General features: G+C 31.2%; 2 protein-coding genes across 2 annotated transcripts; both read right to left on the bottom strand.

The window, feature by feature from the left end:
* Nucleotides 1–3,397: 3,397 nt before the first annotated feature.
* Nucleotides 3,398–7,468, bottom strand: LOC101499213 (FRIGIDA-like protein 3). Its single transcript, XM_004510132.4, has 4 exons — nucleotides 7,132–7,468; nucleotides 4,711–5,753; nucleotides 4,308–4,480; nucleotides 3,398–4,063 (listed from the first exon to the last, which is right to left on the bottom strand). Exons 2-4 carry the CDS (start codon nucleotides 5,741–5,743, stop codon nucleotides 3,644–3,646), a joined length of 1,626 nt encoding a protein of 541 aa, XP_004510189.1. The 5' UTR covers nucleotides 5,744–5,753; nucleotides 7,132–7,468; the 3' UTR covers nucleotides 3,398–3,643.
* Nucleotides 7,469–8,635: 1,167 nt separating this feature from the next.
* LOC101499533 (FRIGIDA-like protein 3) lies at nucleotides 8,636–13,051 on the bottom strand. The gene is made up of 4 exons (XM_004510133.4): nucleotides 12,909–13,051; nucleotides 11,217–12,274; nucleotides 10,859–11,031; nucleotides 8,636–9,296 (listed from the first exon to the last, which is right to left on the bottom strand). The coding sequence occupies exons 2-4, from the start codon at nucleotides 12,262–12,264 to the stop codon at nucleotides 8,877–8,879; spliced, it is 1,641 nt and encodes a 546-aa protein (XP_004510190.1). The 5' UTR covers nucleotides 12,265–12,274; nucleotides 12,909–13,051; the 3' UTR covers nucleotides 8,636–8,876.
* Between the last annotated feature and the right edge of the window lie 3,109 nt (nucleotides 13,052–16,160).

Here is a 16,160-nt window from a genome sequence, read left to right as displayed (position 1 = left end):
GTTTATTTAATTAATTGTTTAGTTAAATTTATTTAAATTTATTTATTCAAATATTTGTTTAAGGTTATTTAATTAACTTTATTTAATTTGTTGTTTATTTAATTTGTTTAAGGTTATTTATCTCTCAAAATATTAGAATTTTCCCGTCTTCTTGTCCAATGCACATAATTTTCTTGTTGTATTAACTTCAACAGATGCTGCATTTCTGTGTACGGACCTCTCAATGATGATCGATAAGTACTCCTTGCTTTATATATTTGACTGGGAATAGTGACATTGGTTTCATTTCTCACTTTCAAAGCATTTAGAATGAATCTGGGTGCAAGCTTATACTTTGTCATATCATTGACAAATTTCCTCTCTTCTTCGTTTAAACGCCCCAAATAGGAATGACCGGTTACAGTATCAAGTAATTCATGATTGTGTGTCCCACAACGAACACTAATTTTCCATCCTTCACCGCCACTTAATGGTACACATCTGAGAGTAAATGGACAGTTTTCCTTATGAGAGCAAGTTACTGATTTTTTTGATTCTGATTTATATCTTCCACCTCTTTCGCATCCCAAAATCAATTTGTCTTTTCTTCCCCTAATTCCGTTTGCTTTATCTGATCGAATGGTAACAATTAAAATTCAATTTTGTCTTCCAATGGTTTTTGCCCATTCAAATACAGCTTCTCGAGAAGAAAATACCTACAAAATACGTTTCAAATAAAACATTAACTATATCGCTATAATAAAAATTTAATCGGTGATGAATCATCAGTAGTAATAATAATACCTGATCAGTGGTGAATTTTTCTGTAGAATCTATAACATTTTTTGAAGCAGAAACATCAACTCTACTCATACCTAATTTCAAAATTAGTAACAAATTTAATTAAATATAATATTTTAAATATTTAATTTAAAAAAAAATTAAAAATAATTTCTAACATAAATATTGAATTTAAAAAAATAATAAAATACATTTCGAAACTTTAACTTAATGAAAAGTTCGAAACTTACATACATTTCGAAACTTTGGTGAAAATGCAAACTTTCGAAGAACAAAATGCATTTCGAAGATTTGTAAGTTTCGAAACTACATTTCAAAAGTTTCATCAAAAGCCAAATTTTCGAAGCATAACTCTATTTCGAAACTTTCAAATGCAAGCAAAATTTCGAATACTGTCTATTTCGAAAATTTGGCATTTATCCAAAGTTTTGAAAATTTGTCTTTTTTGAAATAAACTGCATTTCGAAGGTTTTAAAATAGCAAAAGTTTCGAGTAACTTACTAAAATTCATTTCGAAAATTTTAAACTTTCGAATCCAACATTTTTTTTCTAAATTTTCGAAGGTGGTGGGGTGTGAAATCTGAATGGTAATTTTTAAAATAATATTATACTGTTTTACAAAGGGGTATTTTAGTCTTTAAAAAATACTGGGGGGTGGCAGGTCAAATTGGGGGGGTGCCTGGTACAAAAGCCACAAGATAAACGAGTATTCTAACATGCAACCCACGTCTAAATCTGCCGTCCATCAACTTGAAAATACAATTTTATTATTTTATAAAACTTTTAATTTTTTTTATCACTTATTTTTTTCACTTCCTCTTTCGAAACTTTAAAATGTTTATCATAACTTTTGAAACTTGAAAAAATTTATTTCGAATGTATGAAAAATTCGAATGCACTTACTTTTTTTATTTTTAAAATTTGAAAATATTTAAAAGTTATGATTAATTTTTTAAAGTTTCGAAAGATGAGGTGAAAAAATAAGTAATAAAAAAAATTAAAGATTTTAAAAAAATACAATTATATTTTTTACGTTAATCGAATGAGTGACAGGTTTAAGTCTGGAGGTATAGGGTAGAATACTCAGATAAACACTATTCTACCCTACATCCTAGCTAACCCTTTGCCACACATTTAAACTAAAATAAAAAATAAAAAATAAAATCGCATTTTACTATTTTAATTTTTAGAAAATTCAAAAGTTGAGTTATTTTAAATTTTTTTTTTCATAAATCCAAAAAATTCGTTGTCCACCCATAATTTTTATTTTTATTTTTTAAATTAACCAAGCTTCAACTATGGCTAGATCATACAGTGAAGTATTTTCAAGAAAAAGAACATCATAGAGTGAGGTACCTAAGTGTATTGTTTGTGCAGAATATAGACGGATATTGTATTTATAGATTTTAGATAAATTAGTTAACATAGGAATATGTAAATATATAGTAGCATATTTCAGTAATATAGTTAACATGAGTATTTTGTATTATTTAATTAGTAATTAATAATTATGATTCAAAAAATTGGTAATTAGTCATATGCATTGTGTGATTTTTTTTTTTACATATGGATTACTTGAATATATATATTTTTTATAAACAAATGTTAATATTAGTAGTTAACTAACTCTAGTACTAAAAAGACACTTATTTAATCTGACATGTTGTAGGTTCGATTTAGTATATTGACATCATCTTCTCATTCTAAAATTATGACATAAATATTTTCAGCAAAAAAATATGTTAGTAGTTAAGTTCTGACCCTATTCCAAAAAAGCTACACCTTGTAGCAATAGCAACAAGACTTCATAGATGGACCACCAATAATATTTTCTTCTCATCTTAGGGAGGGGGTGATCATTTGGATTACATGAGAGATTCTACAAATTTCCCTTAATGAGCTTTAAATTAAATGTTTGTTTTGATCTGGTACGAGCAAAGTCAATTTTTGTTGTTTGAAAATTAAAAGTTATCCTGACACTTGGAAAATCCTACTAAAGTTTGTCTTGTTAAATAAATTCTTGAGCAAATGTTTATAAATAAACTTTAGAAACAATTTATGATATGCTGATAATAAAATAAATTCTTGAGCAAATGTTTATAAATAAACTTTAGAAACAATTTATGATATGCTGATAATAAAATAAATTCTTGAGCAAATGTTTATAAATAAACTTTAGAAACAATTTATGATATGCTGATAATAAAATAAATTCTTGAGCAAATGTTTATAAATAAACTTTAGAAACAATTTATGATATGCTGATAATAAAATTTATTCAAAATCATTTTCACCCACCTGCAACAACTTATACAAAGTCTATTCTGAATTTACTCTCATTATCTCTATGATAGAAATAATAATAAATTCTATACAAAGTCTTATGTGATAAAAGCATTTATTTATTTAATAAACTCTTAATTAAGCAAGTTTTTGAAAAAATAAAACAAGGCATTCCATCTTCACAGAAAGTAATGATATTTTTGCATGTATAATAAAAAATTAAATCAACCAAAATTATCCAACAAAGAGATGTGGACTAATTCAATCAATTTTGGTTGCAAAGATCATGATAGTATAATAAATAAATTACATAAATAAAAAACAAAGGCTCATATCTGAGAAAAGCAAAACATACTACAAAGACAACAGCAACGTGAGTTTATACAGAAACTGATAACAGAATTCATACATTAGAGGATCAGAATATATTCTAGTACAAAAGTTAAAACATTAACATGTTCTTTAGGTAATTCTTAAAGACTACATTGAAAAAAGTACAACATACAACATCTTAAAAGGTTAAGACTAGAGATATATTAAACAAAAGGATCATAATCTCCTGCTCACATATCTCAGCTAACTAGTGAAGATATGTAGCTTGGTACTGATATCCATTTCCAAAGTAGTTTCCATGATTATGAGAGAAGTTATAATGAGCAGTGCCTAGGAGAGGTGGGCAATGATTTTCGGTCGGTCCAGGGTACATGTAAGGTCGGTCATACACATATTGTGGCGGGTACCTGTCAGCAACTCTAGCATAGGAAGTTTTGTCAGAAGATATGTTAGTGACTCGAGGACCATATCCCACACCATTAGCTCGAGGTCTCTTCGGTTGAGGCTTTGTCGCTTCAGTCTCTCTCTTTTTGTCAGCTTTGGCCTTCTCTAGCTGACCAACTCGTTTCACGAGAGGATCTAGAGGATACTGCTCGTCAAGTTTATGTTCTTCAATGCACTTGATTACTGCCTTATGAGCAATCAGCTCTCGCTCATTAACTTCATTCTGATACAAGATGTCACTATGAATATTAAGAAAGCAGAAAAATAATATATTACTGAAAAATAAACGAATCAAGAATCAGACAGAAAATTTCAGTGTATCTTGAATCATGCAATGAAGGACCTGATAGAAGTGGATAATGAGGAGAAACTCAGCAATATTTTAGATCACTACTTCAAATCATTAAAAAAAACGATGGAGGGAATTATTACTCATTACTCAATATAGCAGAGACTCGACCACGAACCTGTGAAGTGGGGGATGAGTTACCACTTTTGACGGGTGAGCAAGAATTTCTAGCATCCTTCAAATAAGACTTCAATAAGGAAACAGGAGAAAACTGTTTTGTCAGATCAAATGCGAAAGCCAAGTTAACGGCGTCAATTTGCCGCCCACTGTTCACCAAAACCTCAATTACACCTGCATATTCAAAATAAAAAACAAAGCATATCCAAAATAATTATTCGAATTCTTTCGAGCTTGGAAAAAAATTGTTAATAGATATAACAAGTTATGGCAACCCTTAGAAGGTACTTTAACAATAAATCATATTAATCACAGAGAGAAGACTATTAATATCGCCCAAAATGTTATATAATTCTCATAAGGTTAAGATCGAAATGGAATACTATAAGTGAATAAATACATACCTGGCATCTTCTCTGATAATCCAAGGCAACGGCATAAATCAGCAATTTGGCGACGTCGAGATACCATTGGAATAAGCCTGGACAACTCCTCCTCATCAAAACCAGAAGCAATATCAAAACTTGCTAGAAGTTGTAAAAATGCATGAGCCTCCAAGGAATTCCCATTACTAGCATCCATGTCAAGAGCATCGAGTTTAGGTTTCCATTCTTCAGCAACTGCCTTTGCCCTATCCTTGATATCTTTTGAAATTAAAATAGAAACGCGGTCTGAATTCGTCAGGAAATCACTCAGACATTCCATCAGCATGATACAGGTGCGGCGAAGACCCAATAAGTTAGCATCCTTCTTAATATCCTGACTCGACACTTCCATGCAGTAAAATCCTTCCAAAGAATCTAAGACTAAACATGCAGCATTAGGAGAAGCTCTTAATGCATGTGGTATTTCCTCCTTTATAGCAGAAAGGTTTTTACGGTTATCAGATATGAATTTGTGAAGTCCGGGCGCATCCATCTCTTCACAAAGTTTTATCAATTCTGGATAAGAGATCAATTCCACATTTCCATTTTCAGGAGAAAGTTTTGCATCTTCGACGCGACCAAAACCTTCCGTCACATTAGAAACAGCATCCACTGGTTTTTCCTCCACACTTGATGTACCGTCCAAATCTTTTTGTGAAACCTTCCTGTGCTTTTCTCGAGCATTTACAATGGCGAATACAGCTGCATCTCTTTTCTCTTGAAGCCTTTGCAATGTGGCTTGCTCCTTGGCAAAAATAGCCGCTTCCTGCTTCTTCAACATTTCACGAGCTTTCCTTGTTTTGTTTTCAAACACTTTTTCTTGATCTTCCAGTTCATGAAAGCGCCTCTTCAAGGATTTCTCAAGCCCGTGAAAATGTTCCTCCAGTTCTTTCCATTTCAAGTTCAGAGTAACAGCTCGATAACTTTCGAGTTCAGCAAAAGCCTTTTGCAGCTGTTGTATCTTCGAAGACGTAGAACCTATCAGTGTGGCAGCTGAATTTGTTTCTTCCATTTCTAAGAAGCTGAAAAAGATAAAACATTGAAACAATACTTAATTTCAGTTTAAGAAGGCATGAACCATTGTTAATAGTATACACTGCACTGATACAATATATTTCAAATTATTATCTCTATCAAATTGTTACTGTCATGTCCGTGTTTGTGTCGGTGTTCCATATGTAATACCTTCCTATTTTGAAGTTGAGAACTAGGTTTATGTACAAGACTTGTTCTGTTCTTCTGTCACGGTATAATATCATAAAAATAAGTTTCTTCATCTCACAATGGCATTCTGAATTACTCAGTTTGCCAGTTTTCTAACTTCAAATGGCATAAATATTTCTTTGTCAATTTCTCAAATTATACACATCCTCTGTGTCTCTTTTCACTCATTACCAAAGGTGAGTTACTAATTATCAATAAAGCATCCTAATTACTAGTACAAACTAAAATAAAAGAAAACAACCACCAAGTACTTAAAGAAAGTGAAAATTTCCACTTATTTTATTTTAAAACCAAGAAATCAATAATCAAGGAAGTATCAAATACTAATGCACCAAAAACAATCATATCTTAAAGTTTGTTTGCATATTTAACATTAAAAATAAATTGTACAATCACAAACATGAACAGCGTCTATAAAGCTAGCTTGAATTTATGAGAACACAATAATGTTGATGCAATAATACCAAAGGAACCATCTAATTCTAATACACTATCCCTCACATACAACTCTTTATGGATAAAAATGGGAGAAGCTAGCAATAGTGAAACCAAAAGCTCCAGCTAAATCATGAAAACATTAATATCAGTAGTTCAACCAGCTTCACTAACCAAATCCTCAAATACTAAAAAAAATATTTCATGTTTAAAAATTATTATCTATTAAACTAACATTTATGTTTATTTTAAAACTATTTCCGAGTAGATTTGAACTATGTACCTTGAAATTACAAGGTAAAACTGTTACTACTGAGTTGTCTCCTCATAGATCTTCATATTTCAAAAAGGAACTAAAATGCTAAAATATTTACCAAAGAATATGTCTAGATCCAAAAACCCTAAAAAAAGAAAGAGGGGCAAAATCGGTAGAATATTTGTACTCATCAATTAAAAGCAACTGAAAAAGAAAACTACAAGAGTAAACAGCTAAAAATTGAAAAATCACAGTAGTGAATTTTAAGAAAATAACAAAAGAACTAAACTAAAATAAAATAAAAATCTAAGAAGTGCAATTAGAAGAGTAGATTTGGAGAGCAATGTGTAAGAAATATAGGTTAAAAGCATAATCTAGGTCAACACAAGCAAACAAAGCCGATCTAAACCGACAACAACAAAACAAAGTGAGAGAGAAAATAAAACAAAAATGAATAATAAATGAAGAGAGAAAAGAAGAGTTACCTGATTGATCCAAAAGAAAGTATTAAACAGAGAGAGAGAAAGAGAGAGAGTTCTCAATCCATTTCCTCACTGCAATCCTCACATCAGAGAGAGAGAATGAGAATGAGAGAGGAAGAAGATGAAGAAGAAGAAAAGGAAGAGAGAGAGTGTGTGTGGTGTTTGTTTAATTTGATTTGATTATTAATGAAAAGAGAGTGATAAAGCTGACTCTGTTTCACACTTGTTCCTTTTTTATAAAAAAAATTATTATATCAAGTCCCGTTTCCGTTTCGGTCTTCGCCGTTTACGGATACTACCAACTTCAACATGTATGAAGTGTGACAAAATTCAGAAACACACATTCTTCTTGGGACTTGTTACACGCCCTCTTAGACAATACGTACTCTAAACGAATTATTTTAAGTATTTATATTTTTCCCGTATCAATCAATCATCATACACACACATGTATCATGTATGTAGGTAGTTCCATCTGTCTTAAATTTATTTATTTTTTTATTTATAACACAACTACTATTACTTAATTTTTTTACCTAATTTCTACTACAATAAAGACATTTTAGTAACTGATATAATGCTCTTTTATTAAAGAAATGAATGTAATTTACGATTTTGTTGTGATTTGTGCATTACCTTACTTAACACATTATTTTACTTTAAATATGAATGTAATAATGATTTTAGTATTTAAAACAATATATTTTAGGATAATAACTTATGCTGGTATTTTCCTTAAACTTAGTTAACAATACAATCATTTATGTTTTAAAATGTTGATAATTTTTGTTTTTAAAGAAATTTCAAAAATTTATTAAAATTTTTAAATAAAATTCATAAAATTATTTATTATCTTTAACATAATGCAAATTTTATTAAATTCATAACTCAAAATTTATTTGAACTATTAATTTTCATTCTTTATTTGATGTTCTTGAAAATGAAAAGATGAGTTATGAATGTATGATATTTTTTTAAATTATTAATAGATTTTATATGTTTTATTTGAAAATTTTGATGAATTTTCTAAATTTCGATTAAAAAAATTATAACATTATTTGCATTTTAAGACATAAAATCAAAACATTATTTAAAATTAAATAAAAAATTAAATAAAAAAAATAAATTAAAAAACCGCAGAAAACATTTTGCCTATATTTTATTTTAAAAAAAGTTTAATTGTTGTACACTTTCAATTATAAAAAATTTGACATTCTTAATATACCACAACCATTTATGTTGATAACTTTAACACAAGTATTTCAATAGTGTATATAAATTAAATTTATAAAAAAATTATAAATGATCACCTTTAGTTGAAAGGAGGAGAGAACCTAAATATACACATACCTAATTTTGCTATTTCAAAAGAAAAAAAAAAAAACTCTTAAAAATACACATGAGAGAAGAAATTGAGAGACATGATAATTCCCACACCTGCATTTTTGCCATATGTTATTCAACTAAGAGAAAATAAACATGTACAAAGTGCACTAATTTAGACGCATTGACAATCACAAACTAAAGAGGAAAATATACTGCAAAGACAACAAAGTAAGCTTGTACAGAACGAAAACAGAGTGAGAGCATTAGCGGATCAGAATATTTCTAGCACCAAAGTTAAATTTTAACATTACATTTCACCTGTTTAACCGATTTTAACATTATAAAGAAGAACAGCATACAACAGCTTAAGGGTTAAGACTTAAAAGAAGGGACCCTAGTTTTCAGCTCACCATCTCTGCTAATTAGTGGAGATATGTAGCTTGATACTGGTAGCCATTTCCGAAGTAATTTCCAGGATTGGGAGAGACATTGTAGGTTGCAGAACCCAGGAATGGGGCACAGTGATTTTCAGTTGGTCCTGGGTACAAGTAAGGTCGGTCATACACATACTGCGGCAGGTACCTGTCAGCAACTCTAGCATAGGAAGTTTTGTCAGAAGGAATGTTAGTGACACGAGGACCATATCCCACACCATTAGCACGGGGTCTCTTGGGTTGAGGCTTTGTCGCTTCGGTTTCCCTCTTTTTGTCGGCCTTGGCCTTCTCTAGTTGGATGACTCGTTTCTGGAGAGGATCCATAGGATACTGCTCATCAAGTTTATGTTCTTCAATGCACTTGGTTACTGCCTTAAGAGCAAACAGCTCTCTTTCATTAACCTCAACCTGAGACAATAGCAAGTCATTAGGAATATTCACACACATTTCCATTATCAAACATCATGATGAATATTGAAGATACATTTTCATTGTAGTTATTTTGGAGCATAAAATAAGGACCTGACAGAAACACCAAATAAATGCTTCTATACCATACATGCATTGGATACATCCTTAGGGGAATCCATGATGATACTAAATGTCTTCCATTATATTTTATTTAACTTCACTTTACATCGCTCTAATTACTGGAATCAAACATTTTTGTCCCCATTATTCCACAAAATTCAACCACAGCAGTTAGGTAAAATATCTTAATTGCCATTACAACTATTCAAAGAATGAGATTGTGCTCCACCTTTTTCTGGTGGCCATACAACAGATACTGGTAAAAAAATTGTTATCCACGTAATCGCCACCTGTCCCCACAGCCACAGAAGCTACCACCCACAGCAGCATAGAGCTTCTGCAAATCACCAATGGGATCTGAGGGACATATCTAATGGTCTTAGATCATCCAAACCACCCATTTGAAAGGGGTACCCTAGACCGCATAAAAACAGCAGGAGTGACTGCCTGATGGAAGTTAGATTAGGAAATAACTATGGGAAGAACTACTTAATGGCAGTTATGATTAGAAAATAACCACCGGATATTATTGTTAGGAGTATATGTGATAATAGGGTGGGCATCATGCATGTGAAGGTATGCTCTATTGTGGGCAGAGAATACTATCTGTAGGAGACTTTGTCTCGGGGAACAGCAAGTGTAAAGCAGTACTGCGTGTGATTCCTGTGATCGATAATATGATTATTCAGTTATCTCTGGTGCACCAGACGATTGAGAAACCCAATATATGAAGAGAGGAACTCAACTTAAAGCATAGAAAACTGAGTCAATTCAAAAATCATAGAAATTAGTGAAATTAAGCTAGCTCTTCGAGGGTAACTCTCTCAAAGGCTTATGTTGATAAATGTTACACAAGTCCTCGTGAATATGATTTTATATCTATTATGCCCTTTGACAAAAGCGACCTTTGGGCTTGAAGGGCGGACATTGCATAAATCCATCTACCTTGTGTTGAATTCAACTTTTACATGGAAGAATGGGGTTGGTAAGGATCAAACTCTAGACCACTTGGTCATAGAAGCTCACATAACATGGGATGAACCAATTCTACAAAAACTTAATTATTAGGAGAAAACTCATGAATGGTTTCATACCATGCCAAAACGCAATACGAGCTTAGGTTAAACAGAAACATAGAGTGGAAGCATAATAAAATTAGGGTACAGCTTCTGAAACTGCTCCTTAATTTAGAAGAGTGTCTGATTTGGCGACATACTCCGAAAATATTCTAAAAATACTATAAGACAGTTATTCCTTTGGAACTACAAACATTAATATTTCACAATGACACTAAAAAATTTAGACAACTAACAACCTCAATTACATCTGGACATACAAGTCAGAAGAACTATATGATAGTTCATAGCACTAGTTTAAATCATTAAAAGAAAACAACAGAAGGAATGATTTCTATATGTAGCCGACACTGAAGAATTTACCTGTGCAGTGGGGGATGAGTTAACACTTTTGACTGGAGAAGAAATTTTCTTAGCATCATTCAGGTAAGACTTCAGCAAAGGAATAGGTGAAAATTGTTCTGTAAGATCAAATGCAAAAGCCAAGTTAACAGCATCAATTTGCCGCCCACTGTTTACCAAAACTTTAATCACACCTGCACATCCAAAGTAAAATGCATCATTGAAATTTAAATAAACAGAGAAACATTTAAAGATACCTAAGGAAACAACTTTTTCATAATGTAAATCTAGAAACATTGAAAAAGATGAACATGAGATAATTAGATGAAGACTCAGTGCATAAAATAACTATTATAAAAATAAGAGAGCCAATACAAACCAGGCATCTTCTCCGACAACCCAAGACACCGGCATAAATCAGCAGTTTGGCGACGCCGAGATACCATTGGAATTAGCCTGGATACCTCCTCCTCGTTAAAATCAGAGGCAATACCAAAACTGGCTAGAAGTTGCAAAAACGCATGAGCCTCCAAGGAATTCCCATTGCTAGCATCCATGTCAAGAGCATCCAATCTCGGTTTCCAGTCTTCAGCAACTGCCTTTGCCCTGTCCTTGATATCTTTGGAAATCACATTTGTAATAGAACCCCAATTGGTCAGGAAATCATTTACACATTCCAGCAACATAATACTGGTTCTGCGAAGACCCAGCAAGTTAGCATCCTTCTTTATATCCTGACTTGACACTTCCATACAATAAAATCCTTCCAAAGAATCTAAAACTAAACAGGCAGCATTAGGGGCAGCTCTTAATGCATGTGGTATTTCGTCCCTTACAGTGGCAAGGTTCTTGCGGTTGTCAGATATAAATTTATGAAGTCCAGCAGCATCCATCTCTTTGCATAGTCTTACCAACTCTGGATACGACATCAAGTCTGCATTTCCATTTTCAGGAGAAAGTTTAACATTTTCTAAGTTGCCTTTAGCCCCAGTAGACGCAGCATCCAAAGGTTTCTCCTCAACACTTGGTGGCCCTTGACCCCCATTAAAGAGAATACCCAAATCCTTTGTTGAAACCTTTCTGTGCTTTTCTTGGGCATTTACAATGGTGAATACAGAAGCATCTCTTTTCTCTTGAAGCCTCTGCAATGTGGCTTGCTCCTTGGCAAAAACAGCTGCTTCCTGTTTCTCCAACACTTCACGAGCTTTCCTTGTTTTGCTTTCAAACACTTTTTCTTGGTCTTCCAGTTCATGAAAGCGCCTCTTCAAGGACTTCTCCAGCCCGTGAAAATGTTCCTCTAGTTCTTTCCATTTCAAGTTAAGAGTAACAGCTCGGTAACTTTCAAGTTCAGCAAAAGCCTTTTGCAGCTGTTGTATCTTTGATGATGTAGAGTCTATCATTTTAGCAACTGAATCCGAGTCTTCCATAGCAAAGAAGCTGAACAAAATAATATAACCAAATAAATATCAAAGTTCAACTTATGTAGCATCAAATGAATACCATTGCAATAATATCATAAACCCTGTAGCTAAACCTAAAGTTACACATAAAAAAAAATAATCTAGTGCATTATCCAACTCCAGACAACTCCCTAACCTAAAATAGTAAGCTGTGTACAAGCAAAATACTAACTCAGATTTTCGACCAAAATCCCTAATTCTAAAATCATATATAAAAACTCTTCACCAAATCTTCAAGTTCACATTTCTTCAAAATTTCATAACAAATTGAATCAGAAAATTAAAAACCCTAAAAAATGAAATAAAGACGGAAGGTAGCAAAATTGGCTCAAAATTTATATGCAACAATCAACAATATCAGAGAAATCAAAACTCGACCTCTAAGCTATAAAAATTTCTATAGTTGAATTTCTTGAATAAAACAAACAAACAAAAGGCAAAAAAAAAAAAAAAATTATCTATAGCTACGAAAGTAGGTATTTATAGCAATTTATATGAAATAACTTGAACTGAAAAACCAAACGCATAAGAAGATAAAACCGATCTAAGCTAATAGCGAGGAGATAAAATAAAAACTATAGAGAAAGAGAGGGATAGAAGAAAATAGTTACCTGAATGGTGTGAATTAAAACAAAATGTAGAGAGAGAAAGAGAATTGTGAATTCTCAATCCATTCTCTCTCTAAAACTGCAACCCTAGGAGAGAGAAAAGAGGAAGAAGAAGAAGAGAGTAAAACGATTTAAGTAGAATACTATCTTTCAGTTTCTTCATTTTTCTTTTCGATAATGGCTACCATCCTATTACTTTTTTTCCCACGCTTTTTATTATAATAATTTATTTATATAAATAGATTTTCCCACGCTTTTTATTTATCTATTTTTTCCTTCTAAAATTTAATTTTAAAAACTTTCAAAAGATTAAGAAAATTAAATTTTAATTAAGTATTAGAGTTAATTTTAATTTACATTTCAGTCACTCTGGTTTAACTTGTATGCAATTCCGATCTCTCTAAGTTATTTTTTAGTGGAATATTTCGCCTTAACCTATTGGAATGATTATAATTGTTTTTGACTAGATTCAAGTTTGGTTCACCATAAGTGAGCCACAAACTTAATATTACTCTTTTATGGATATATAAACATCTTATTAACTCTTCCAACAAAGCTGTAATTATGAGACATGTATATTATATTTTTACAATAGTATATACTATTTTTGTTATATATCTAGATTGGATATATATTGCACGAGAAACTCTGTTTTTCTTTGGATTCGTTTGTGGCGATATCGTGTGAAAAGCTGACCAGCACTTGCAGACTGCAGTGTAGCAACCTTCCTTGTCTGTAAAGCTGTTATGTGTATGGACACCACCACCACTTCCTCGTTCTTTCGCTAAATTAAGATAACAAATTAACACTTCAATTACAACAACTTTTTATCAGCATCTTTGAGCAAATTTAAATAATTTCTTACTTTTTTTTTAATGATATTTTAGTTGATTTTATAGAAAATGGTCAATTTCAATAATTAATTTACATTGAATTCGAGACTAGATGTTCAATTTAACAATATCAACATTTATCTCATTAAATAATAAATATATTTATTTAAGACATTTTTAAAAATGATTTGTATAGTATTTTTATTTTTTGTTGTAATATTTTTTAAAAAGTACTAAAAAATAAAGTTTAATTAATAATAAATAAGTTTAAAACAACTTATACTATTTTTAAATAAATTATTATCAAAAATAATTTTTTTTAATATAAAGTAAAAATTACTTTTTAAAAATTTTAAACAAATAAGCTTAATATTTAAATGTAAAATAACTTAAGAGCATGTGAAGAAATTAAAGATAGAAATAGTTAATTGAAAATTGTGTTTTCAATTGTTTGATTGTTTAAAATTTGATTTTATAAATATAACTTTTTTTTAACAAATGTCTTGTTAGCAAGACCCTTAAATGTGTATATATATATATATATATGGTATGCAAATAAAGAACATTAATGTATAATTAATGGTGGATTATAGTCAACTCATAAAAATTTCACAACAATTCTAATATTTGAAAAAGGAGGAAGGATATTTGAAGGGATTGGATTTTCTTCTTTCTACATTAGGATTACCACTTAATTTAAATAAATGTTGCCAAAATTGATTGGTAAATTTTTTATCCCTATTAGACGCTGTGATTTTAGGGAATCAATGCAATTTAACAATGTTATGTAGAAATACCTCAACCACCTTGGTATATAAGCTTTCATAATGTGATTGTATTTGGCTTCCCATAGTTGTAGCATGGAATTCTTAGCTGAATCAATTTCTTTTTGTCGTACGACTGCTATTTTATTCTTCCAAAATACCATATCATGCTTAACTTGATAATAAGGATTAAAACATACACCATTTAATAGATATTGGTTGTGAATGTCAGTGAAAACAAGATCCTTGTATGGATTATTCAAATTAGATGAAACACAGGTGCATAAAAGTGCAAAATAGAATTAACGGAAAAGAAAAATATTATCATTTGAACTAAAAATCACGACTTAACTCTCCAATCGTGTCACTTTGAAGACTTGCCAAATACATGTTATCCCTAGAACTCTCCAATCGTGTCACTTTGAAGACTTGCCAAATACATGTTATCCCTAGCAGGGTTTTGCAAGAGTTATGTTAATAATTATCTATTTTAAAATGGTCTATATTACGAGTATGATAGAGATCTTCTAATAGATTAAGATATAATAAAACAAAATAAATATTGCAAAAATAAATGCAGTAAAGTATGCGTCATAATATAAGTTCTATCATCTGATGATTGGACGAAGGCAAAAGAAACCATAACTTCACTTCAGCTTGACAGTGTAAGTCTAGTGACACGCATCTTTGTTGTCGCAAACTCCAGTTGACTTTGGAATGCAAGCAACGTAGTACTTCGGTTGCCTCTACTAAGCACAACAAGAAATATTATGTGTCTGCCTCCGATGAGCACAACAAGAAATGTTGTGTTTGCCTTTGATGAACACAACAAGAAATATTATGTGTTAGCCTCTAAAAAGCGCAGCAAAAAAAATGTTTTGCCTCTGACAAACATGACAAGCAAGGATCTGCCCCTAATAATCACTTCAACCATCTGACTTTGAACTTTTATGTATCATCTGAAAAAATCAACACTCTGAAAATGTCAACGCCTAAATAAGACAAAGCAACTTCACATCCTCTAATGAACTTTCTAAGTCTGCTACCTGCCTGAAAGATTTTAATGTTTGAATTGATCAAATTATCATCTGATTCATTGTCCTCAATACCAAGATACACATAATTCACAGAGAAATATATGGATACTCATTAAAGACTGATCTGCCTTAAATAGTGATTGAAGATTTCCAACGATAACATTCTCAACAAATATTTATTCTCTATATTTCAAAAGAACTCATTCACTTCTTTAAAAAAGTGTGAGAGAGAAAGAGAATGACAACGAGAAAATGAAAAAGGGTATGTGTTAAAAGAAGAAAAACTGAAAAAAGTCAATAACACATCAAACCAGTAGAATTAGTGTTTTATCCTCTCACAAAGAACTATTAGAGTTGATGTAAATCAATCAAAGTATTTTGACACACTTGTATTGATATATGATTTAATATGTAACATCCTCTCAATGAAATTTATACTACTAACAATAATTTTGTGTCAAACACAAACTAGAACTAATATAAATCTGTATGATAGTGACACAACCCTTTCATTCTAAAAGAGGTATATGAAAAGGTACAACGAGCCTCATGAACCTCAATTACACGATGCCAGCATGTTGAAGAAAGGTTCTAGGAATGACAATTTGGAAAAGTTAGAGA

Source organism: Cicer arietinum, chromosome 7 (assembly GCF_000331145.2).
Source record: "Cicer arietinum cultivar CDC Frontier isolate Library 1 chromosome 7, Cicar.CDCFrontier_v2.0, whole genome shotgun sequence".
In the NCBI taxonomy this organism is placed as follows: domain Eukaryota; kingdom Viridiplantae; phylum Streptophyta; class Magnoliopsida; order Fabales; family Fabaceae; genus Cicer; species Cicer arietinum.
Note: the sequence above shows the minus strand (reverse complement) of the source record. Positions and strands in the feature narration are given on the sequence as shown.

Excerpts from the sequence above, each read along its gene's own strand:
- LOC101499213 (XM_004510132.4), bottom strand. The coding sequence starts at position 5,743 with ATGGAAGAAACAAATTCAGCTGCCACACTGATAGGTTCTACGTCTTCG. Across the intron at positions 4,481-4,710 it reads ATTATCAGAGAAGATGCCAG|GTGTAATTGAGGTTTTGGTG; the intron begins GTATGTATTTAT and ends TTGAATATGCAG. Across the intron at positions 4,064-4,307 it reads ACTCATCCCCCACTTCACAG|AATGAAGTTAATGAGCGAGA; the intron begins GTTCGTGGTCGA and ends ATCTTGTATCAG.
- LOC101499533 (XM_004510133.4), bottom strand. The coding sequence starts at position 12,264 with ATGGAAGACTCGGATTCAGTTGCTAAAATGATAGACTCTACATCATCA. Across the intron at positions 11,032-11,216 it reads GTTGTCGGAGAAGATGCCTG|GTGTGATTAAAGTTTTGGTA; the intron begins GTTTGTATTGGC and ends TTGGATGTGCAG. Across the intron at positions 9,297-10,858 it reads ACTCATCCCCCACTGCACAG|GTTGAGGTTAATGAAAGAGA; the intron begins GTAAATTCTTCA and ends CTATTGTCTCAG.